Here is a 26,177-nt window from a genome sequence, read left to right on the forward strand (position 1 = left end):
ATTTTTTTTCTTTGGTGTCAGTCTATTAGGACTCTTCCTCATTTCAGTGTTCCCTTGGAGCATCCTCTGTCCTTTTAGATGTAATCTATGGACCCAATAGGAGCATGAGAAAAGAACTAACTTCTTTCCTCAATGAATAAAGTTTAATGGCAAAACTGAGTTACCAAGTTCAGTGGGGCAATGATTGACAGCTTTTAGTTTGTAGAAATAAAACCAGGGTAGTCTGTTAAAGCTCAGGGCCCCATTATTCTAGGCATTGTACAGACACATAGGAAAACATGGTCCCTGGCCAGCATTTACAAACTAAGACCCCAATCCTGCTATTTACTGCATGTCCATGTGGAGCCCCTTTGACTTCAGTGGGCCTTCATGCTGGCACAGTGATTCACCCATGTGCAGTGAACTGGAGGATCGAAGCCTAAGAAGGCTGGTTCTGCCCTATGACAAGACCTAGCAATAGGGCAAAATTGTCAAAAGCACTAAATCCCATTTTCAAAAGTGACTTAAGGTCCTAAATCTCATTTGCTTTCAATTAGATGTAGGATCCTAACAACCTAAGTCAGTTTGAAAATGAGATTTAGGCTCTTAAGTCACTTAGGCACATTTTGAAATTTTTACCCATAATCTTATAGTGAAATATGCATCTCATTCTAAACACCCATTCAGAGCATTTGCTCTTCTATGCCTTAGTACCTACAGCAGAAACTGAATGGACATCTATGATGGAGTAGTCTGCCCTCATAAGGGTGCCGTTCAGCCCATCCCGGTCACGTGAAATGGCCCTTTAAAACAATGGGAACTTTCTTGTGTATGCAAAGGCCTAGGAAATAAGGCTGTACTGGTGGAGAGGACTTGGTCCCAGGAATAAGTGTTTATATGGAGAAAGTCACTAACTGTTTCTTTAAAGGCCTAGGACCAGAAGCCTTGCAGAGTGGTCAGGGCAAGAATCCCCTCTCACCCAATCAGTTGGGAATGATCTGGGAGAAGGGGACTAGCATATTTGCCACCTCCTCTCTCATAGCAGGGCAGAGATCAGCAGGAAAAGGCTGACCTGTGGAATCCTCCAAGATAGAGGACTAATTGGGAAAAGGCGCCCACCTGAGGGTGAAGCTGGCTAAAGCCTTGTAACTTAGAATCATAGAAGATTAGGGTTGGAAGAGACTTCAGGAGGTCATCTTGTCCAACCCCTGCTCAAAGCAGTACCAACACCAGCTAAATCATCCCAGCCAGGGCTTTGTCAAGCCAGTCCTTAAAAACCTCTAAGGATGGAGATTCCACCACCTCCCTAGGAAACCCATTCCAGTGCTTCACCATCTTCCCAGTGTAATAGTGTTTTCTAATATCCAACCTAGACCTCCCTCACGGCAACTTGAGACCATGGCTCCTTGTTCTGTCAACTTGCCCAAACCATTACCCCAGCTCCATAGAAGAGAGCTGGGGGAGACTCCTGTCTGGAGTAGGGAGATCTGATTGCCTGAACCACAACCCCAGCTCCAGGAGGAGGGCCGAGGTGAGCTCCTTCCTGAAAAAGATAGCGCATGGCCTAACTTCATGGCTCATAACCCCCGCTCCAAGAAGAGAGCTGGGGATGGTTGGGGGTGGAATCCTGCTTTAAGAGAGGAAACAATACGGATGGTTTGAAACACAACCTGGTGAGTGCCAGAGAGGCTGAGAAGCCCCTGGAAATGGAGCAGGGGCTCACAATACAAGTGGAGGAGAAGCCACCCACAGAATCTCGGGAGGAGAGTACCTTAGGGTTGAAACAGGGGAACAGTATACAGGAGGAGTTCAATAGAAAGCAGGCCAGGGAAACAGTAAAGGGTTGGGGAGAGATTAGTGTAACCGCTTTATACTGGGCCTTGGCCTGGAACGTAGGGAAGAGGTAGGACTGGGTTTCCCTACCAAACTCAGCAAGAGGGTTTATTAAGGACTGGAGCAAGTGGGCCAAACTCAAAGAGACCAGGGACTGCATGCCCCAGTTAGGAAGACTGGCCTCTTGAAGCACTGGACTTTTCAGCACCCTGAAAGGGGACAGCACTACCAACAACCAGCTGAAGGGCTGAGGTCATGACAAAGGACCAACAAGTGAGCTAGATAGCTAAAGCTCCATCTGAATGCTGACTTCTCATAGGATGGTGAAGAACAGTTGGGGGAGGGGAGGCAGACCTCAAATGGAGTCATAAGGGGAGGGATGTGTGAAAGAGCAGAGAAACTGCTGCCTTGCACAGCAGGGGTTAAAGAAAACCTGTGGGCTCAGCTAGCCATGCCCTGCTATACTTGCAGCCAATGCTGGGCCTGGAGCAGGGAGAAAAGGAAGGATCCTGGCTCAGTTGTGGGCTGTCTATCAAGATCTTCTGAGGCACCTCGACTTGAGCGAAGATCCTCGTAAGCTCCGTAGTCACTCTTTTGGAATTCATGGAGCATAATGGCATGGCTTCTGCGTCTAAAGCACGATATGTGGTCTGTGCTACCCCAATTAAGTACGGGGTCAGCACTGCAACCCATTGGTCTTGGGGCTACTGTGGCTACCTGCTCAAAAGTTTCTAAGAAAGCCTCAGGATCATCCTCAGGCCCTGTTTTGGTAAACCGGATAGGGGTGGGGTTAGTTGTCTCTGCTGGAGCACTGAGTCGCAGTATGGAGGCCACCTGCTGGACTGCCAATTCACCAATTAACTGCTGCAGCTGCGTGGCCATCTGCTGCAAGAGTTGTTGCTGTTGCTGTTCATGGTGGGTGTTTTGCTCAGCTATCTATTTCAGCAGCTGTTCCATCTCCATTCAAGGTCTTCCCTTTTGTTTGGGCTTTTGTTTTTGTTTTTTTAAGTTCCCTTCGGCAGGGACTAGGGCGATACCTATGTTCTCCACCACTTGTGATAGAGCCTTCGGTGGCCAAGCAGCCTAGTGGCTAGATCATTGGTCAGCTGCGTTGGAGGGGGACCCAGACTCTCCCCAGGGTCTTGTGTAGTTCAAACCCCTAAACGGGTTGATGGGTCTGTTTCTCTGCCTGGGGGGTGGTCAAGACCCGCTTCTCTGGGCTGCTACTTATTAGAGTCTCTTTAGTTTGGGGCATGGCTCTGTTAGTTCAGTTACCCCACAGTTGGGGCTTGGCTGCAGGCTCTCCTTGCCAGGGGAAGGTTTACTTGCCTCCAGTGATTGTGCTGGCTGACCAGTCACTGATCCCTCCCTTCAGACAGGCAAACAGAGAGCTCCTGCTTCCTCCCCAAACAGCCTGCAACTGAGCCAGGCTCCCTCCTTTTCTCCCCTCTCCAGGCCTGGTATTGGTTGCAGGTATAGTGAGGCGGGGTTAGCTGAGCCCACAGGTTTTCTTTAACCCCGGCTGTGCCAGGCAGCAGTTTCCCTGCTCCTTCACAGGAGCAAAGCTCATGAAGTCGTATGGGCTTCCCGGACATGTGTACTTTGGGATGCAGGAGAGGGGTGCCAGTTGTGAAACAGCCCAGCAGCCGAGACTTGCTACCTGACTAGCTGCTTCCAGCATTTTAATGATAGTTTACATTTTATATAGCATCTTTTAGTATCGATGGATTCCAAAGTTCTTTACAAACTGATATATCAATTATTTACTGAAACCATTTGATGGGCATCAAGCACAGCAGCTGTTTAAAACAGCTGAGCTCTACTACATTTTAGGGCAGGATTTAAAATGGAAGGAGAATTTAAATAGGCAGAATATGATTTTCAGAACTAGAATTTTGCAAGGAGATTGAAGTTACATTTCTGGTCTTGTAACAATAATAATTGGATCTTTTAATGATAACAGTTGATTAGAACCTGGGTTTTATAGCTTCACTGAGAGATGGTACCTCCAATAGTAATGCACCTTTTAATATCAGACTGAGGTATTGGTTAAATACTAATTTAGAGGGAAGAGAATGCCTCCTGAATCACACTTCTCCTGATGATGCCTTCTTTTGGTTAGTGTCTTCCTCGAAACCCAAAGACTTTGTCACCTTTAGAAAGGTGAATGGAGGATGACCTAGCCCAGCCAGTAGCTCCTACTCTCCTCACAGTTAGGAATACCCCAAGTAAGCAAGAATTTGAAATAATTTGTAGCAGAAGTTATGAGAAGTAAAGTTCCATCAAAGTTCAGATAGCTCTATGAACATTGCAGTTCTTTGGTTTTTTTTTTTCTGTAGGTAGAGAAAACTAGCCATGTTGAAAGCAGCTGATATAAATACATGAAGAAAGTTACTAAGTTCATATTTGCTAATTATCTCCGTAAATTAAGAGAAGCCATTTAAAATCCAGCTGTAGAATGTAAAGATCCTGTTTCAAAACACTTTCTATAACTGTATTTACTTATCTTTATATTTTCCATTGTTTCTATTGTTCACAGCCTTAACCATTGTTTGTTAACTACTATATGGTTGATTTGAATGAAAATCTTTGATAAAAACAGTTCAAAAATTAATTATGCATATGGTGTGTACATAATTTATTTTTCTATATTGTGGGTTTTTTGATCAAGATGACATGAGTAGAGCATCTCAGTTAATAATATCCATGGTTCTATTGATTCCAATGGCATTTTCTCACTTTAAAAATATACGCTGGGTTCTCAATCATGAAACCAAATACTTAAAAGCAAGTTTTTAACGCAGTATATAGACCAGTGGTTCTCAGACTTTTGTACTGGTGACCCCTTTCACACAGCAAACCTATGAGTGCGACCCCCCCCCCCTTACAAATTAAAAACACATTTTTTATATTTAACGCTATTATAAATGCTGGAGGCGAAGCGGGTTTTGGGGTGGAGACTGCCAGTTCGTGACCCCCACATAATAATCTTGTGACCCTCTGAGGGGTCATGACCCACAGTTTGAGAACCCCTGACATAGACCTTGGGAAAGCTTGTTGCATAAGCAACAGTGTATAGCTTCTTTATTGAAGAACACAGGCCTCTCAGAAGGCTATTCACCATCCTTTCTGGTGCTACGTTGAACATGCTCTAGAAGGGAAGTGGATTTATTTTTTTGGAGAGTGGGGTGATTTAGGGTTGCTTGTGTAAGCAGTCCCATTGTACTCCAGTAGCTCCCAACATAAGTAAGAGTTGCAGAATTAGGCCCTTAAGCAGTACAAAGGATATTTCACTTATGTCATTATGAATATGTTTAACAATAAAAATGATTCACCCCTTGTAGCTGAGATTTAGCAAGTAAAATTTCAGAAATGTGACTACAGGGTTATTGTAATGAGAGAGTTCTGAATGCAATAAATTATTCAGCTGTAACTTGTTACTAGTTTAATATTCAGTTTAAATTCTTATAAGAAGCCTATTCCAAATGAGTTCCTTATAATAAATAGGACTTGGCTGAAGTTTAGTTAATTTGTTCCTGTTTAATTTTTAATCCCTACTTTATTGAAACAAAGTTAACACTTCAAAAGCATCTGTGAAATGCGTGTAACCCTTTTTTGTTATCTGCAGAAATAAAAAGTGACCTTTTCAGTGCAAGCTGTGGTTTTACCATCTGTTTGTCTTACAGCTAGACCCTTGGTACAAACACTGCCTTTAAGGACAACTGTTAATAATGGAACCGTGTTACCAAAGAAACCAAGTGGCTCTCTACCTTCCCCATCAGGAACCAGGAAGGAAACTGTGGCACCAGCCACAAAGAGGTATGGAGAAACTTGAAACTATTAAACTAATTGAGAAAGTAGTAAATGTCATTGTAACTCTTTTATGAGTGTGTATGTGCAGTTTTTCGCTCTTTAGATAACACTTTCAAAGCAATGGTCTAGATAATTGAAAAAGTGATTTACAGTTAAAATCTTGTAAAAATACTTACAACATCTTTCTATTCATACCAAGTTAATTAATCAGGCCAAATGTTATTGCAGTAAATACCCTGGAAATATACAATGATTAGTCTATTATTTATGTGTTTCTTTCTTGATTCTGCAGTCTAGTAGATTAAGAGTAGGAAATTTCTGCTTTGGATTTCAGAACATGTTCTGAAAAGTAATGCCAGGGTTCTTTGTTTTAGAAAATAGAAGAAACAAAATTTGGGGAAGGCATGTAGTCCTGTGACAAAGTCATATAATGCTATTGGTCACTTTTTCTCAGTAAAATTATTTTGTGTAGAAATCTAATTTTCTGTGTTGTACAAGGAAATTCACTTATTTCAAACCATATTTAGCAAACACTTTATGCCAGTGAAAACAACCCTGCTCTGACTTATTATTATTAACATGTATTTAAGTCCCTTTAAAAAATTGCTTAAATGTCTTGGGTGTGGTTTAAAAATTAGTATGCTTCATATTTGTGTATTCCTTTACATATTCAAGCTCTGGAAAAAGTGGGATTGGTGGAGCAGGTTCAATTTGGACAAACCAGAGCCGCACTACAGAGCCAGTCTGTTATGCCCCATGGTGCAAAAGATAAAATTCTGTGTACGATTGATTTCTCCTTCTACATTCCCCTACCTTGAATGCCAAACCAGCTTTGAGTGGTGGTAATACTATCAGTCCATGGAAGGCAGATTGTAGAGATAAGAATAGCAATGTGTCCAGAAATTACTTGTGTTTGTAGAAGGAGCTAGGGAGACAGAGGATACAGATTTTACATTAAACATGAGGTAGAAACATATGATGTGCTATGATGGAAACCAGCCATTGACATGATGAAAGGGGAGTGTTGCTGATTACCCAGATTGTTCAAGTTATTGTCACCACAAAGCTCTCAGCACAAAGCAGTTTATACTCTACACCACACAGTGATAGAATCAGGAAACATCACACTGTTGTTTCTGCCTACCTGAGATGGAGTTGGGCCTCTCTGACCTGGGGGCTCAGTGCAGTTGCAGGTACCTTGACACAGGTTCAGCAGTATTGTTTGAACTAGCCCTGCTGATGGGAAGGAAAGATAAATTTAAATGGGTTAAATATCATCAGAATATTCAAAAGCAGGTGAGAACCTATTTTAAAAAAGAAAAACTGTTTTTAGTATTTCAGAAGTAAAGTAACACTGATTTGTATATACTGCACGTTTAGGCTGTTTAATTTTATTCATCATAATTCCTTTCCCTAGCACTAGCAAAGAAGAGTTGTTGCACAAGTAATTGCAAAATAAAATGCAGCATATGAGTATTAACATACTTCAGATGTACACATAGGGTGTTATTCCATACCCTGCCACTAAGAGGTGCAGAACAGAAAGAACTTGCAGCCCAGGACTGGGGGTACCTAAAATGGGTTTTAAATCATCCTGGCACTTCCCTGATTCTGGATTAATTTAGACAGCCCCACAGGCTAACCCCTGCAGCCTATATGCCTCATCATTGCCTGACATCCCTGCTGTGCTAGCTATGTGCTGCAGCCTTACCCTTCCGTAGCCTTTCCCCCAGCATTTCCCCTGTGCTAGGTAGGGCTTGTTGGAGGACAGCCTGTGGCTGTCTTCCTTAGTTCCTGTTCTGTGAAAATTCTTCACTGACCTTTCTACCCAGCGTCAGGGGACCAGAGGGGGGACGAGAGTCTCACCCATAGATTTGAAATAAACAGTGAGAAAATAACCTGAGACACCTCCTTATGGGAGAAAAAACAGTAGACACAGGCAATCTTGCCTGTTAACTAGATGCTTATTAAGACATAAATAAATAAATAAATAAATTTTCTTAGTCTCTAAGGTGCCACAAGTACTCCTTTTCTTATTAAGACAGTGTTATTTCTCTCATTCTCACAGAAATGTAATTTATAAATTCAGGTACTATAGTACGTAAGATAATTGTTTCTTTAAAAAAAGATTTTTTTAAATGAACTGGTACAATTACAAATGTACTTATACGAAATTTTCGCTTTATAGATTCTAAAATGTAGGTTTTAATATAGAATTTGCTACTTTCAAATTTATTTAAGTCTGTCTTTCAGAAATCTATATTGTACACTGTTACAGTTCATCACATAACTAAACTTCAGGAGGAACAGAGATTTTAAAAAGCACACTTGGGTATGAGCTACTTCTTCAATGAATTACTGTGAAAGGAAGACTATTTTTACTTTGTAGATTATTGTCTACTGCTGAAAGCTTTTGATATTGACCCCTAAACTAACTGATAGGATTCCCAGTTTTTATGTTAAATTATGCTCCAGATATTCCATATTTGGGGTAGCTTTATTCTGAATAAGTATTTTATGCTCACAAATGGTGAGAAAAATGAATTCATTAACTGTTTTGTATTTATATTGGGCCCTTCCATATTAAAATACCGTGGAAGAGCATGTGTGTGATACAAATGAAAATGTGTCAGCAAGAAGGAACTTTTTTTTACATAACTCTTTATTTGCATTTAGAAGCTTAAGTTGTTGCTTCGTTTACATAATATGTGTAATTTTAAAGAAACCATTCTATGCTGACTTCAGTTAGTAAAAACAAAAACAAAAGATCATTGTTCTTTTTACACTGAAGGATTTGAAAACATTCAGCCGCTTGTAAACTTAGATATTCCAGAAGCAATCTACCGCATAGTGGTAATGCTTTGTATTCCCAATTAAAATCTAGATTTTGGAGCTGATTTGATATAGCTTTGTTGCCATTAGACAAAAGTATAAGAGGAGAAAATGTAGGGGAAAAGAATACAGGCTGTATCTTGCTCAGTAGGGATTCTGGTGCAGTCTATAGACTAGCATATAGCTTAGCTTTCAAAAGGAAACAATCACTCATTCTCTCTGCTTGAAGAGATTGTAAGAGATCACAGTGGAGCAAAACGGTGAGGACTGGAGATGAAAATAAACAAACTGGTACAAAAAGAACACTATAAAAAGCATGGTTTTGTACAGAGTATAAAATACTTTAATAAGATAAATTCCTGTTGCTTCCAAACTAGCAACATATGCCCTCTGAGAAATTGCTCTCTCTCTTGGAATTAATGTACGACATTCTGTACTGGAGCAACAATGATTTTTAACTGGCATAAATACAAAATCAATATGCAGTTTCAATTAATTCTTCTGTTTTAATACCCTCAACCATTAAGAAAAAAGTTTTTAAATAAATGGAATATAAACACAAATATTCTCTTTAGAGTGAACTTTGAGTGGCAAAACTAATCTATTACATTACGTTACTAACAATAGAAGATATTAATGTATCACACTCAAAGGCATAATGCAATTAAAGCCATAAAAGAGTTCTTGAATTTATTCTAATTAATTTAAATGAAGGTGAGGGAGCATGTTAGACAAAAATTGTTAAACCAAATTGTGCACCATTTACAATTACCTTAATTGGGGCTGGCAAATTTTCTGATTCAAATTTTGACTTCACTTCAACATTGTGGGTCTGAAAGCTCAGCTTGAACTTGAATATTATTAGATTCCTGTTTCATTTAGGAGAAACAGAGAGAGAGAGTGTGTGTATGTGAACGAGAGAGAGCGGGAGAGAGAGGAGAGAGAAAATTCCAATGGAAATATAGATGCAGCAGGCCTGGTATTTATGCCTGCTACTGTATTTTCCACTCCATGCATCTGATGAAGTGGGTTCTAGCCCACGAAAGCTTATGCCCAAATAAATTTATTAGTCTCTAAGGTGCCATAAGGACTCCTCGTTGTTTTTGCTGATACAGACTAACACGGTTACCACTCTGAAACTTCTCTGATGTTTGTACATCAGGGTAGCTTCATTAAAGTCAATGGAACTACACTAGTATAAACTTTGGAAATTTCAGTAAGCCAACTAGGATATTTTCTTCTGGGGTTACTCCCATTAGCCAGGCTAACACAGCACAGTTTTCCCCTGTGTTAGCCTGGGGTTTTGCTAACTAACTAATTTAGTTAGCAAAACCCTTCACTTTTGTTGATATAGATATCTATATACCATACAGTCATAGAATGTTTAACATATTCATTAATACATATATGATTAATTAATTCGTCAGATACCTTTTGACCACTGCACCTCCGCTCTCTCCACTTAGCTATCTCCACCCAGACTTATTCTAATATTGCAAACCTCTGAGCAACTTCAAATATCTTGCACTCTTTAAATACCCAGTTACACAAGTTACCTAATTCTGCCCCTAACCTGCCCTGTTAGACTGGTCTTTGATTCAGGATGGGCTGCTATCAGCCCTGGATAGGGCTTAAGCTCCAATATTTTGGGACTGTGTATATCTAGAATTAGGCTCTTTATGCTTTTTGGGAAAAACTATTTGCAGCCAGGGTGGAGCAACACTTGTTCTAGTCCTGGAAAGGCCCATTATATTAAATTTTAAAGCTGTGACCTTTGTAATAGAAAAGCCGTTTCAGGTTACATTTAGATGTTGTCTTCTCCCTCTGAGTTCTATGAAGTTTCTCAATAATGTAAGAACATAAGAACGGCCATACTGGGTCAGATCAAACGTCCATCTAGCCCAGTATCCTGTCTTCCAACAGTGGCCAATGCCAGGTGCACCAGAGGGAATGAACAGAACAGGTAACCATCAAGTGATCGATTGCCTGTCTCCCATTCCCAGCTTCTGGCAAATGGAGGCTAGGGACACCATCCCTGCTCATCCTGGAATGGACCTATCCTCCATGAATTTATCTAGTTCTCTTTTGACCTTCATAAAGGCCTCTGGCAAGGAGTTCCACAGGTTGACTGTGTTGTGTGAAAAAATACTTCTTTTTATTTGTTTTAAACCTGCTGCCTATTAATTTCATTTAGTGACCCCTAGTTCTTGCATTATGGGAAGGAGTAAATAATATTTCCTTATTTACTTTCTCCTCACCAGTCATGATTTTATAGACCTCTATCATATCCCCGCTTAGTCGTCTCTTTTCCAGACTGAAAAGTCCCAGTCTTATTAATCTCTCCTCGTATGGAAGCCTTTCTCTACCCTAATAATTTTTGTTGCCCTTTTCTGAACCTTTTCCAATTCCAATATATCTTTTTTGAGATGGGTTGACCACATCTGCACGCAGTATTCAAGATGTGGGCATACCATGGATTTATATAGAGGCAATATGATATTTTCTGTTTTATTATCTATCCGTTTCTTAATGATGCCCAACATTCTGTTTGCTTTTTTGACTGCCGCTGCACATTGAGTGGATTTTTTCAGAGAACTATCCACAGTGACTCCAAGATCTCTTTCTTGAGTGGTAACAGCTAATTTAGACCCCATCATTTTATATGTATAGTTGAGATTATGTTTTCAATGTGCATTACTTTGCATTTATCATCATTGAATTTCACCTGCCATTTTGTTGCCCAGTCACTTAGTTTTGTGAGATCCTTTTGTAACTCTTCACAGTCTGCCAGGGATTTAACTATCCTGAGTAGTTTTGTATCATCTGCAAATTTTTCCTCCTTACTGTTTACCCCCTTTTCCAGATTATTTATGAATATGTTGAGTAGGACTGTTCCCACTACAGACCCCTGGGGTATTGGTATTACTTATGGTAAATATACAATACCTTGTTTTCCTAGTATAAGGATACCAAAAATTACTTCAGTGTTTTTAAACCCTCTCAAATATCTGTAAAATAGTTTTATATAAGATAATATGCTGTAAAGGCTTTACTGCCATAGGCTTTCATTGCCTTGTTTATCACTGATCAATGCAACCATCCTAAATATTTATACCATTACTGCACAGCTGCATTGTATGTGTGTATATATGTGTGATGATTTATATTCTTATGCTTATCCTTGTAGTAATAGTGCTTGTTCTCTAGCTTGATATTATCCATTTGTTGATGATATCCTCTGATTTTTAAGAGAATTTAGGCTGCTTGTTGAAGCTCCGGAGATGGTCAGCATATACAGAGTATTGCTAAACATTCTTGTCATACATAGATATATTGTTGGACTGTAAATACGTATTTTGAACTGACCACACATCTGACTGAGGAGCCATAAAATCCACGGTACTTCACTCTTGCATGTAATTTCATATCTTGAATGTGCAGTTATGTGTGTCTTTAATTGTAAGTTTGTTTTAAATGTGTCTTGTTCCACACTTGTTGTATTCACTTTTATTCTGCTTTGTTTATGCACCTCTCAGTCATGGATTAAACAGGTCTGTGAGTCTTCTCAATGCATGCAAACTGAAAAAAACCACTGTAAGGTGAGGGATTCTTGGTAGTATTGTAGTGTCATAGTTCAGTAGGTTTTCCCTGCTGTCATAGCTCAGTCTGTGCAGGGGGGTTATTTTAGTGATGGTGTTTCTATCATAATACATAATTGTAGTAACTATTACAACCTTCAGTATTTTCAGAAATAAATTTTGCAACATATACTCATAACCAATGTGTTTAAATGGACCAGAACTTTTATAAAGTAATTAACTCAGTAATGGTACCTCTACTTTTTGTGCTAACGTTCTCTCCATTATAGTGATGATTTTTCATAATGCAAATTCCTTCAAACATATTTGCTTATTGCAGCTTGTTTCCTAAGTATTGTAAGTCAAACATTTTGTCCTGGTGTTGCACCATTAAAAACTACCTTTCCTGAAATTAATTATGAAGGCAAAATTCTGGACTCAATATTCTTGTACACCCCTATAAATCAGTGTTCTAGTTTCTGTGATCCTTATGCTTCTCATTTAAATTCCAGTTGAAGTATCAGTATGTCTGCTGTGTCCAGAATAAGCATGTCAATAGTGTTCACTGTAGCATCTTAGTTTTTAATTATATAAAAATATGGTATTAGACATACCAAAATATGTGCATGCTTAAATTGATTTAACAGTATGATGGTGTTGCCGAAACCCTTATCTTTTCTTGCCTCGTCACTTCCCTACTGCCTGTCACTATTGCTCATTATGTCAAGGCTAAAATCTAAATTGTAAATTCAGTGAGCCAGGGACCATGTTCTTCTGTGAAATGTCTAGCTCTCTCTTGGGTCCTATAAAATAATAGAGGTTTCATAAGTAGGGTGACCACTGGTCTCTTATTTTAAGGGACCATCCTTTATTTAATTGATTTATCCCTTTTGGTTACCACTCATCCCTTATTTTAAAATGTATTTAAATGTATTAAAACTGTTAAGTAATATTTTAAACATTAAATTGAAGCTTATGATGATTGCATTGTATATTTGAGGCAATAGAAATATCCACTTGAGAGAGAAAAATACATGATATGCTAAAGGAAATGGTGTTTCCCTGAAATATCCCTTAAAATAGAGCGTTCTCTCTTATTTTTCTTGTGGTTTTCCCTTATTTTCTATTCAGAGGTGTAATTGAGGTTAGAATTTGGCACATAATCATAATTAAGGATGCACAAGGGATGTATTAGCAGGCATGTGTTAGTATCAGTGTCTAACGTACTGTGTCATTATTGATGAAGTAGTGCTAGTCAATAGCAGTGTCATACTTAGCCACCAGTTTTATATGGAACTTTTCTGAGAGTAAGGTTCAAACTTCTCAAGTTGCCACACATTTTTTAACTGAAGACAATGCTTTAGTTAAAAAGAAAGCATTCTTAATTTCAGTTCTCTTGTCCTTGTAATTTTTTGTTTTCAGGCTGAGCTTAAGAACTTTACAAGTGAAATTGAAATTTATCATATATTTAAAGACAAAACATTAATGGTAAAACATGAATTGTAAAATATTTTTATTTAAGAAAATTGTTTTGTCCTTCCATGTTAATATACTTTTAAAATGAAATTTCTTTCTCCAGAAAGAAGACAGCATTTTGTGTTGTGGACAGTAATGAAGTTATTTAATATTTGTTGCTAAATTTTTGACATTTAAAGTGAGATTAAAATGTGCTCTGTAACTTACAAATTATCTAACATAGATGCAACAAGTTGCATCTTTAAAGGCATAATTTAGTGCCATTAAGCGATGTTACCTTTTCATTCCATAGCTAGTGAACATAATACAAAATATAGGCCCTGATCCTACAAACATAGGCTTAATTTTATGCACTGGTGTGATGGAGTTCAGTGGGCAATTCATGCAAGTAAAGGCACTCATAAGAGTAAGTGTTTTGAGGACCAGTTTTTAATTGGAGAAACATTAAAATAGACTACATTATAAATTAAAATGTTTTCATTATGTTCTTTATCCCTTTCACCCAGGGCCAGCCTAAAATGTACTGATTTCTGAACTGAAAGCAAGATTTGATCCTTTACTACCATCACTTCCTTGTTGTCAATTTATTTTTCCCAACTACCTATGCAGCTTAGCAACCCACATATTCTCTGTGTTATTTTGTCACCCAAAAGAATATTTTTATTTCAACTTAATAATTTATATTTTGGTTGGGTTTTGTATCAGAATGCATCCAAAACAATTTGTACCACCATCAGGTGCTCCAAAAGAGAGAATATGGTAGTTGACATAAAGCTTTCCAGGATGCATCTGATGTTTCTGACCATGTAGAACTTAAAATGGAGACATCCTTTCAGAGTAGTGCTTGGTTAGGTAGCAACTTAGCAGCTAAATAATAGTGGTTTAGGTCTGGCAAGTTGGTGAAGTGACCACAGTAATCTCTCTCCCCCTTTAAATATAAAGTCTTAAGCGGCCATCTATTTTGCTAGTTACTAAAACTGATTATGGTTGAGTCTTCTGTCTAACTAAAGAGAGCTGGATGCTGAGGGCACACTAAAGAGTGATGCAAAACCCTCCTGGTAGAGACATTCGGAGGAAGGTTGGAAGGGCAAATTAGCCCTCTGAGAATTCCCTCACAGAGGAAAAGGGGAAAAGATCTTTTTAGGATCTATGTTTTTTTTCATAAATGTAAGTAGGAGTGTCACATGTTGACAAGATAATGACTGAAACTGCCGAAATATTTAAGAAGTCTCAGTTTACTCATCACCTTTGGGTATATTAAAACTGGGTTGAAAGTACAGTATAGAGTAGTTGATACTGAATTAAAGACTGAATGGATATGAAGAGACATGGTCAGCTTATTAGTGCTCAAAATTTGACCTACTTTGAGAATTATGTGTAATATGGCTAAGAATGTCAAATGTTATACTTTCTTTTTAAATCTATCCCTCCATTCTCTAAATTTAGTTTGGACTGATGTACAAAAATTGTAAGTGTGACCTCTCTGATATTCTGCTTCAGAAGTCTATGTATCGCATATACCTGAGCAGTGGATATTCCAACTGGCATCAGTGATGCTAGTATAGCACCTCTTGTAGACTGAAAAATAAGCAAAAAGGGAGTCATGTTAATCTCCATTGCAGTAGATACCCAGCAAAATAGTCTGACTGCTGCAGTTCAGTTCTTAATAACCTAAATCATTATCTGTTCTAGAAAATAATTTATTAAATAGGTATGTTAATGCTCTTAGAAATAAAAGTGCAATTAAACTTTCTGAGGTATAGTTTATCAAAATCAATTTGTAATAAAATACTCTTTTATATGTACTGCTATATAACTTACTCCCTTTTTTGTTAGTACTGTCAAAAGAACCAGCTCAGCTGAACGTGTATCCCCAGGAGGTCGAAGGGAAAGCTATGGAGATTCCAAAGGCAGCCGCAATCGCACTGGATCCACCAGCAGTTCTTCTAGTGGTAAAAAGAACAATGAGAAGTATGTGATATTTTTAATGTTTCCCTCTTTCCCACACTGACTGCCCTAATAATGAAGTTACTAATTTTAAATAAGCAACTATTGAAAGGTTGGATTTTCTAATGAGACAGCAATCAGACATGAGATGTCTCTGCTCCTGGACTTCAGGAAAGCAGACTTCGACTCCCTCAGGGAACTGATGGGTAGGATCCCCTGGGGGACTAACATGAAGGGGAAAGGAGTCCAGGAGAGCTGGCTGTATTTCAAGGAATCCCTGTTGAGGTTACAGGGACGAACCATCCCGATGTGTCGAAAGAATAGTAAATATGGCAGGCGACCAGCTTGGCTTAACGGTGAAATCCTTGCGGATCTTAAACATAAAGAAGCTTACAAGAAGTGGAAGATAGGACAACTGACCAGGGAAGAGTATAATATTATTGCTCGGGCATGTAGGAATGAAATCAGGAAGGCCAAATCACACCTGGAGTTGCAGCTAGCAAGAGATATTAAGAGTAACAAGAAGGGTTTCTTCAGGTATGTTGGCAACAAGAAGAAAGCCAAGGAAAGTGTGGGCCCCTTACTGAATGAGGGAGGCAACCTAGTGACAGAGGATGTGGAAAAAGCTAATGTACTCAATGCTTTTTTTGCCTCTGTTTTCACGAACAAGGTCAGCTCCCAGACTGCTGCACTGGGCATCACAGCATGGGGAGGAGGTGGCCAGCCCTCTGTGGAGAAAGAGGTGGTTAGGGACTATTTAGAAAAGCTGGACGTGCACAAGTCCATGGGGCCGGACGCGTTGCATCCGAGAGTGCTAAAGGAATTGGCGGCTGTGATTGCAGAGCCATTGGCCATTATCTTTGAAAACTCGTGGCGAACGGGGGAAGTCTCAGATGACTGGAAAAAGGCTAATGTAGTGCCAATCTTTAAAAAAGGGAAGAAGGAGGATCTGGGGAACTACAGGCCAGTCAGCCTCACCTCAGTCCCCCCAAAAATCATGGAGCAGGTCCTCAAGGAATCAATTCTGAAGCACTTACACAAGAGGAAAGTGATCAGGAACAGTCAGCATGGATTCACCAAGGGAAGGTCATGCCTGACTAATCTAATCGCCTTCTATGATGAGATTACTGGTTCTGTGGATGAAAGGAAAGCAGTGGATGTATTGTTTCTTGACTTTAACAAAGCTTTTGACACGGTCTCCCACAGTATTCTTGTCAGCAAGTTAAAGAAGTATGGGCTGGATGAATGCACTATAAGGTGGGTAGAAAGTTGGCTAGATTGTCGGGCTCAATGGGTAGTGATCAATGGCTCCATGTCTAGTTGGCAGCCAGTATCAAGTGGAGTACCAAGGGTCGGTCCTAGGGCCGGTTTTGTTCAATATCTTCATAAATGATCTGGAGGATGGTGTGGATTGCACTCTCAGCAAATTTGCGGATGATACTAAACTAGGAGGAGTGGTAGATACACTGGAGGGCAGGGATAGGATACGGAGGGACCTAGACAAATTGGAGGATTGGGCCAAAAGAAATCTGATGAGGTTCAACAAGGATAAGTGCAGGGTCCTGCACTTAGAACAGAAGAACCCAATGCACCGTTACAGACTAGGGACCGAATGGCTAGGCAGCAGTTCTGCGGAAAAGGACCTAGGTGTGACAGTGGACGAGAAGCTGGATATGAGTCAACAGTGTGCCCTTGTTGTCAAGAAAGCCAATGGTATTTTGGGTTGTATAATTAGGGGCATAGCCAGCAGATCGAGGGATGTGATCATTCCCCTCTATTCGACATTGGTGAGGCCTCATCTGGAGTACTGTGTCCAGTTTTGGGCCCCACACTACAAGAAGGATGTGGATAAATTGGAGAGAGTCCAGCGAAGGGCAACAAAAATGATTAGGGGTGTGGAACACATGACTTATGAGGAGAGGCTGAGGGAACTGGGATTGTTTAGTCTGCAGAAAAGAAGAATGAGGGGGGATTTGATAGCTGCTTTCAACTACCTGAGAGGTGGTTCCAAAGAGGATGGTTCTAGACTATTCTCAGTGGTAGAAGAGGACAGGACAAGGAGTAATGGTCTCAAGTTGCAGTGGGGGAGGTTTAGGTTGAATATTAGGAAAAGCTTTTTCACTAGGAGGGTGGTGAAACACTGGAATGCGTTACCTAGGGAGGTGGTAGAATCTCCTTCCTTAGAAGTTTTTAAGGTCAGGCTTGACAAAGCCCTGGCTGGGATGATTTAACTGGGGATTGGTCCTGTTTTGAGCAGGGGGTTGGACTAGATGATCTCCTGAGGTCCCTTCCAACCCTGATATTCTATGATTCTTCTGTATTGAACAGAGGATAGTTTTAAAGTACTCTGTCATGTAAACACTTTTTCAAGTTGAGATTACACATTTTGTTTGCCTTATTGTATTCCAAGCTATGAGCAATGTGAAAATTTTGAGTTGCATACAGTAATACCAAAAAAGCTTAGAGTTATTAATCCTTCTTTCCAGTATGTTGTTGGACTCCTTCATGTTACTTCTTGTGATTTTTTTTCTTTGGAGAATGCAGTCATTTGTCTAGGGCATCATGTCTTCCCTCTGCTGATACGTTAGCAGATTTTTAAAGTGACTGTTCATATTCATGGAGGCATTTGGTAATGTCTCCATAGTCAAGGTTGTGTTGAGATTTGCATGTAAAGCAGGACTACAATCTCTGTTTCATACTTTAAAATCTGATTTTAGTTTCCAGGTTTGGCACAAAACTTTTTATAGCACAATTGAAGTTTCTATATTTATTTTAGGGAAATATTTACTAATTTTTGCAGAGGAAGCATGGAAATGTTGTTGTCCTATTTTCCTTATTTCTTTGATTCCTTCCAGATAGCTCATAAACTCTGTGCACACACATGGTAATAACCTCTTGGACATAGGCCATTTTTAAAATTAAACAAACAAAAATTTATTCTTATTCAGTATTCACAGTTTTGAGCTACACAAAGTTTAGGTGACAGAATAGCTCAGGTCCTTCTGCTACTTACATTTGCTGATAGTGCTCTGCAGGTATACATAATGAAGCAGGTCTAGGTTGGGCTTTGGGAGAGAGAGTTGGGGCTTTAGGTAGTATGATGTGTAAGGGAAGCAGGCAGACTAAGTGAGGCTTTGCAGGAATACGAGGGGTTGAGTGGGGCTTTGGAGAACAGGTTTTCCAGGAGGCTGGATAGAGAGAAGAAGCTTATGTGCAGGTTCTTTACAGAGGGCTTGGGATGAAGGGAAGCCCAATGTCTTTACACCATGGCATAGAAACTCTCTCTTCTTCTGATGCTGCTGCCTTGGCTTTCCAATGCAGCATCCCTGGGGAAGACAAATTGCTGAGTTGTTTACACATCTAGGATGGTCTTGGGAGGCTAAGTCACTGGAATGGCAGTCAGGAGAGCTAGGTTCATTTCCTGCCTTTGTCTCAAGGTTTGTGTGTGGTTTTGGCCAAACCATGATCTCTCTGTGTCTCCATCCCCACCTGTAAAATGGGGAGGATAATAATACTACTCTACCTCACAGGATGTTGTGATCATAAAAACGTTAATGTTAATGAGGATCATACAACGACATAGTGCTGCTGTTCTTTATGAAGTTCTTTCCAACCACGACCAGTTGACTGGTTAGGGACCATTCCAGGCTTTCCCCAGATCCGTCCTTAGTGCCTAGATTAGATAATTAGTTAAAGGTTTTAGTGTAGATTAGATAGTTTTTAATCATTAATTAAGGATAACATTTATAGTTAGTTTTAGTCAAGTTTTCTTTGGCTCTGGGATGGCGTCTCCGAAGATCAAGAAACCTGGCTTCAAGAGATCTGTTTCCTGCCCTCAGTACCTCCAACATCTACACATACACTGGATGTCTTGTGTGCCTAGGGGAGGTTCATTCTCTGTTTGATTGCTCTAGTGGTTCTACATTTACTCAGGGCCCTAGAAAGGGACTGCAGGTGATACTGCTCCAGGAGGCACTGGCAGCACAGCTCACGAGATCCAAACATTCACAAAGATCTGAAAGATTCCATAGGCGGGCATCAGCCCCTAATACACTGAGAGCAAAGAAACCTAACACTGGACAAAAATTGTCTACATCACCGCAAAGTATTAAGAGATCTGCAGCTCCAAGAAAGAATTCAAAATCTAAAAGCAGAGTCCTCGTCAATGTCATTGTCTTTGTCCAAAGCCAGTCTATGAGAGAGAGATTTTCTGGATCCCTCTGATCTGATTACACCTAAGGAACTGGAGATCAGAAAAGACTCTGTGACAAGACTTGCTGGTTTGAACTAGAGTAAATGGTGGATTCTCTGTAACTTGAAGTCTTTAAATCAAGATTTCAGCCCTTCAGTAACTCAGCCAGAGGTTATGGGCCTATTACAGGAGTACCTGGATGAGGTTCTGTGGCCTGCGATGTGTAGGAGGTCAGACTAGATGATCAGGATGATCCCTTCTGCAGGGCTGTCCCTAGGGGAGTGCGGGGCCCAGGACAAATCAACCTCCCTGCTAGTCTCCTCACCTACTGCCCGGCATGCCCACCCAGCTGCCGCTCGTCTCCTCACTCCCTGACTACCCGCCCACCCGCTGTTCTCCTCCTCACTCTGTCCTCCTGCCTGCCCACCACTCGCCTCCCTGCTAGTCTCCTCGCTGTCCATCCGGCGTGCCCTCCCACCTGTCTGCCCGACTGCCACTCTCCTCCTCGCCATCCTTCCACCTGCCTGCTGCTCGCCTCCTCACCTGCCTGCCGGCCACTCGCCTCCCCGCTAGTCTCCTCGTCGTCCATCTGGCACACCCCCCTGCCTCTCTGCCTGGCAGCCACTCGCCTCCTCACCCCCCGCCATGCCTGCCCACCCGCCGCTCTCCTCCTCACCACGTTCCTGCCTGACACTCGCCTCCTCATCTGCCTGTCCACCACTCGCCTCCCTGCTAGTCTCCTTGCTGTTGGTCCAGCGTGCTCCCCCGCCTGTCTGCCCAACTGCCACTCTCCTCGCCATTCGCCTGCCTGCCTACCGCTCACTGCTCACCCACCTGCCCTCTGCTTGCCTCCCTGCTAGGATCCTCGCCGTCCATCCGGCACACACCCCCCCATCCGCTCGACCGCTGCTCTTCTCCTCACCGCCCGCCTGCCTGCCTCCTCAGCCCCCTCCCACCTGCCTGCCTGTCGCTTGCTTCCCCATTCACCTCCTCACCTCACCCGCCCGCCTCACCTCCCTGACCACCTCCTCACCTGAATATCAGGACATATGGTGTCCGATTGTACATTGGTCGGGACACAGGACAAAGGGCTAAATATCGGGACAGCCCTGATTTTATCAAAGCGTGGGGGCCCCCAAAGCGTGGGGCCCAGGGTGGTCGCCCCAAGTCACCCCCTGCCCAAAGGATGGCTCTGCCTTTCTGACCTTAAGATCTATGAGTCTATGAAATACTGAGAGAGGGGTATTAGTTCCATAAATTCTTTATTCATCGGCACCTTTCCTTAGAGACGTCTGTGTTCTCTTGTCTTTTGGGGTCATCTGTATGAAACATACCACAGTAATCTTTAATTTAAAAGGGTTATTAAAAATAGAGAAAATGGAATTAAAACAAAAGAAAACATTTGCGTCACACATCTAGATTTACACTTCTCAGAAGTGACACTAGACTAGGTGTTCTCAGCTTAGTTACAGAAGGGACGGGGGGAGAAGAAAACAAAAGAGCTTACATCTCTTGAAAGCAATCCCCTCTCTCTGACCACTTTGGTCCCTTTGTCATCATTGCACTTAGTGTCTAGATAGCAACTCCTTTCTTGTCCCCCTCAGACATGCTTATTAAATCCCCTCCTGAATTTTTCCCAGATAGTTTGCTGAACACACACACACACACAATAGGGTTTGTCAACAGCTTTAATCTCCACCTTCCAGGAGATGTCCACTGAAGAAGATGGTACACTTAACAATGATTGGTAGTTGCCTTTCAAAGGCTTACTGACCTAGTTCAGATACCACCTTTCACAGATGACTTTGGCTGGTTGTACCCACTTATGGACAGGGTACATAAATACTTAAATACTCCCTCAATTATGTTTTTTCTGTTGTCAATGAACTATGAATTATGGACACACTGATATACAAAGGGCCGGCTCCAGGCACCAGCGTTACAAGCGGGTGCTTGGGGTGGCAGTCAGAAAGGGGCAGCAGTGTTCCTGCGGTGCCGGCAATTTGGCAGCAGCTTCTCCCTTTTGCTGTCCTGGGCGGCAATTCGGCAGCAGCTTCTCTCTTCTGCTGTCCGTGGCGGCAATTCAGTGGGAGTTTCTCCCTTCTGCCGTCTGTGGTGGCAATTCGGCAGCGACAGTTCTTGTCACTGCTTGGGGTGGCAAAAACGGTAGAGCCGGCCCTGGATATACAGATACTCTTTAAAAAATATAACATCATTCTCTTTTGGTGTAGTTGTACACTGTTTTTGGACTGACAAGCATAGGTGGCCGATGGACAAAATAATGATGGGATACTGTAGGTGCCAGAGATTCTTAATGTCTGCCATGGTTGGACTAGATTTTCAAAGGAAAAAACTTGACATCTTGTGGGAGAGAGGCTGGGATCCCAGGGATGTGAAAATAGTTGTATGAGAAATGTGAAAAAAGTTTTGGCATCTGTGAGCAGGGTACCACAAGGAAAATATTATTTTTACCATGTCCTCATGTTGTATGTGGTTTTTAATTGATTTTATAAAATTATATGAACTATTACTATGGCATATGAAAAGTGTTGTATGCATGGCAAACTTTAAAAGAAAACTCCTTGATTATTTTCACAGCAAACCCAAGGAACCAATGTTCAGTGCAGGTAGGTTCTGTTTTATTTTTTTCCATTTCTAAAGAGATAACTTGCATGCTGATGCATTTTTTTATTGTACAGTGATTTATCAGGGAAATCGGCTTTCGGATTCAGAGCCTTTCACTTACAGGCCACTGGTGGCCTACTTCCTAGTGGCCAATGGGTCTGCATTGTGAGTGGAATCCTTTTTGGCAAGAAGGCCAAGAACAAAAAGCTATGAAAATGGAAACTACCTTCTTACCAAATAGAGATATTCCTGTTCAAAACAGGATTAAGGTTTTTGTGGGTCAAAGTATATTTGAAGCTCAGACTATGGCTCTCTGTACTATACAATATTTTAAGTGTGATTCTACTCATAAAAATGAGCAAATGCAATTAAGAGATTTCATATTTATGTCTCAGTTCTTTCCTGAGCAAAATTGCCAAGTTACAAATAAAAATACTGTTTTTCTAGCTGAAGCTCTGGAAGCTCATCTTTTGACTTGAAAGTCAGTGTTCTTTTCTTTCCTGCTCATGCATCATCACCATCAACAAGATTCTGCAGGCTACATTCTAAATTTAAATAAGGACAGAGTTTATTTGCCTCTGCCATTAAAACTTTACAAACAATCCTGTTGATGGCATGTGACACAAAATAGAGTACAGCTTGCTTCCCTGTTGGCTCTGCAGAGCCAAGCAAAAGTAAAAAGTAGTAAAAACTTACTTTGTCATTGGAATAAGCAAATGTGATGGAATGCACACTGAAAACAAATCTGCTGGTTCAGCACGTGGTGTTTTTATAGTTACCTTTTCAGACTATAATCATAATTTAAGTTAAAGATGGAGGATTTCTGTTTCTTGGGCTGATAATCAAGACCCCCCAGCAAAGCACATGGTAACTTCCAACTTATATGTATGTGTATATATATATATATATATATATATATATATCTTCTTACTATATGTTCCATTCTATGCGTCCGATGAAGTGGGCCATAGCCCATGAAAGCTTATGCTATAATAAATTTGTTAGTCTATAAGGTGCCACAAGTACTCCTGGGTTCTTCTAAGTAGTCCTGTTGACTTCATTGGGAATACTCATGTACTTATTGCTTCTCTGGATCACAGCCCATGTCCCTCTCATGGATACAAGTTCAAGAACAAGAAAATAGCTTCTGATATGCTACATTTATAATTTTGTCTCATAGTAACTTTTTTTCTTTTTCACTTTCCTGGAAAAGGGCACATTTGGCTTTAATAGTTTTTGTTTCAAAATTTTCTATTGAGATTCATAGGTTAAATTATTCATTTAAGTTATGTGAGTTTGATCTTACCCTTCTGATTCAGGCAAAATTACCACTGAAATCAGTTAGAGGTTTTTTTTCTAGGCAAAGTATATCCCAAATTCCTAAATATTTAATTATTTTTAGCATAAAGTTACATAATGGAGCTTAAACCAATCTTTTAATGATAAAATAGCTCTAAATGTATTACTCTTGGCTAGAAAAACAGAGTTTTGAATGCAGTAACACACAATCCATTGAATGGACCATGGGTCAATGTTTTGTCAAGCAGCAGGTTAGCCTCTAAGAGGATACAGCTGGACAACCAATAGAGCAGGGGTGTAGGTGAGCCTGACTGTACTCAAACCCATCTTTATCTAGCACTTCTGTCTCTGTCTCTGTAATCACAAGGGAAGCGCCGTGTGACACACTGCAAAGGTAGGCATCACTTCCAAAACCTCATAGCTCTCTATGCAAAACTGTTACCAGGGTGACAGAAGCTGTATTTTTATACAGCCAATATACATTTTTATTGGAAAGTTAAAACTCTTCAATTTATTTGAGTAAGGTTAAAAATATTCATGTAAAAGTGTCTGAATTATAACCCTTGATGCACTATAATGATAACAATGGGTTATAATTTAGATTTTGGTTGACTTTGGTAAATGACTTTTTTAAAAATTCAGTGTTGAGAGAGCTATATGGCAGCACCTGGATGTCTCACTGTGTTTGAAATGCTGTTTTGCACTTCTGCTAACATGCCCTGTGATATAGAACCTGCCCTGTTTTTGCTGTTTTGCTGCAAATCTAATGTATGCTTATAGAAACATTGTTTTTTTCCCCTGCTTATATCTTCCTTGGTAGATTGTAGATTTGTCTGAATTATCAGTAAGCAGAAGTAGGTGTATAATTAATTTTAAATGTTTTTTGCACAGTGTAGTAATACAGAATTATGTTTATTAAATGGATAGTATTGATTTCTGAAACATAATTTAATTGGACATTAAATATGCACATATGGTACATGTCTGTAACTTGTCTCTTTGATATAACCAGAGAGCTTGTCTTGGATTTTAGAAATTGCTTATTCTTAACCAGTTTTTCACTAACCTGCATCTTTTAGCTTTCCATCAATTAAGTTTAAGCCTTTATAAAGGAATGACTGTTTTACTCTCAAGACTAAATTTTGGAAGGGGTTTCAACCCCACCACTGTGTATTCATTGTGCAGTTTTATGTCTGAAACTAATAGTGGGTTCAACTGCAGATCTAATTAGCATTAAGACATCTTACTACTAAGGCTGTCGATTAATCACAGTTAACTCACGCGATTAATTCAAAAAAATTAATCACGATTAAAAAAGTTAATCGTGATTAATCACAGTTTTAATCACACTGTTAAACAGTAGAATACCAATTGAAATTTATTAAATATTTTGGATGTTTTTCTATATTTTTAAATATATTGATTTCAGTTACAACACAGAATACGAAGTGTGCAGTGCTCACTTTATATTATTATTTTTTATTACAAATATTTGCACGGTAAAAATGATAAAAGAAATACTATTTTTCAATTCACTTCATACAAGTATTGTAGTGCAATCTCTTTATCGTGAAAGTGCAACTTACAGATGTAGATTTTTTTGTTGCATAACTGAACTCAAAACCAAAACAATGTAAAACTTTAGAACCTACAAGTCCACTCAGTCCTACTTGTTCAGCGAATTGCTAAGAGAAACAAGTTTGTTTACATTTACAGGAGATAATGCTGCCTGCTTCTTATTTACAATGTCACCTGAAAGTGAGAACAGGTGTTCACCTGGCACTTTTGTAGCCAGCATTGCAAGGTATTTAAGTGTCTGATATGTTAAACATTCGTATGCCCCTTCATGCTTTGGCCACCATTCCAGAGGACATGCTTCCATGCTGATGATGCTTGTTAAAAAAAATAATGCATTAATCACTTAGTGACTGAACTCTTTGGGGGAGAATTGTATGTCTCCTGCTCTGTTTTACTTGCATTCTGCCATATATTTCATGTTTTAGCTGTCTCGGATGATAACCCAGCACATGTTGTTCGTTTTAAGAACACTTTCACTGCAGATTTGACAAAACACAAAGAAGGTACCAATGTGAGATATCTCAAGATAGCTACAGCACTCAACCCAAGGTTTAAGAATCTGAAATCCCTTCCAAAATCTGAGAGGGACAAGGTGTGGAGCATGCTTTCAAAAGTCTTAAAAGAGCAACACTCTGATGCAGAAACTACAGAACCCAAACCACCAAAAAAGAAAATCAGCCTTTTATAGGTGGCATCCAACTCAGCTGATGAAAATGAACATGAATCAGTCTGCACTGCTTTGGATCGTTATCAAGCAGAACCCATCATCAGCATGGACACATGTCCTCTGTTGAACCATGAAGACATGTGAATCTTTAGTGCATCTGACACGTACATATCTTGTGACGCCAGCTACAACAGTGCCATGCGAACGCCTGTTCTCATTTTCAGTGACATTGTAAACAAGAAGCGGGCATCATTATCTCCTGCAAATGTAACCAAACTTGTTTGTCTAAGTGATTGGCTGAAGTAGGACTGAGTGGACTTGTAAACTCTACAGTTTTCATTGTTTTGTTTTTGAATGC

General features: G+C 40.2%; 1 protein-coding gene across 2 annotated transcripts in view; it reads left to right on the plus strand.

The window, feature by feature from the left end:
* Positions 1 to 26,177, plus strand: part of EML1 (EMAP like 1) — a 138,575-nt gene that overhangs the window by 59,072 nt on the left and 53,326 nt on the right. The window contains exons 3-6 of one of the 2 annotated variants that reach the window (XM_077820475.1): positions 5,499 to 5,631; positions 11,994 to 12,056; positions 15,348 to 15,482; positions 22,249 to 22,277. In XM_077820475.1, the coding sequence (XP_077676601.1) occupies positions 5,499 to 5,631; positions 11,994 to 12,056; positions 15,348 to 15,482; positions 22,249 to 22,277 (360 nt within the window). The remainder of the gene's footprint in view (positions 1 to 5,498; positions 5,632 to 11,993; positions 12,057 to 15,347; positions 15,483 to 22,248; positions 22,278 to 26,177) is intronic. The other variant, XM_077820476.1, reaches the window with a different exon arrangement.

Source organism: Eretmochelys imbricata, chromosome 6, assembly GCF_965152235.1.
Source record: "Eretmochelys imbricata isolate rEreImb1 chromosome 6, rEreImb1.hap1, whole genome shotgun sequence".
Lineage (NCBI taxonomy): Eukaryota > Metazoa > Chordata > Testudines > Cheloniidae > Eretmochelys > Eretmochelys imbricata.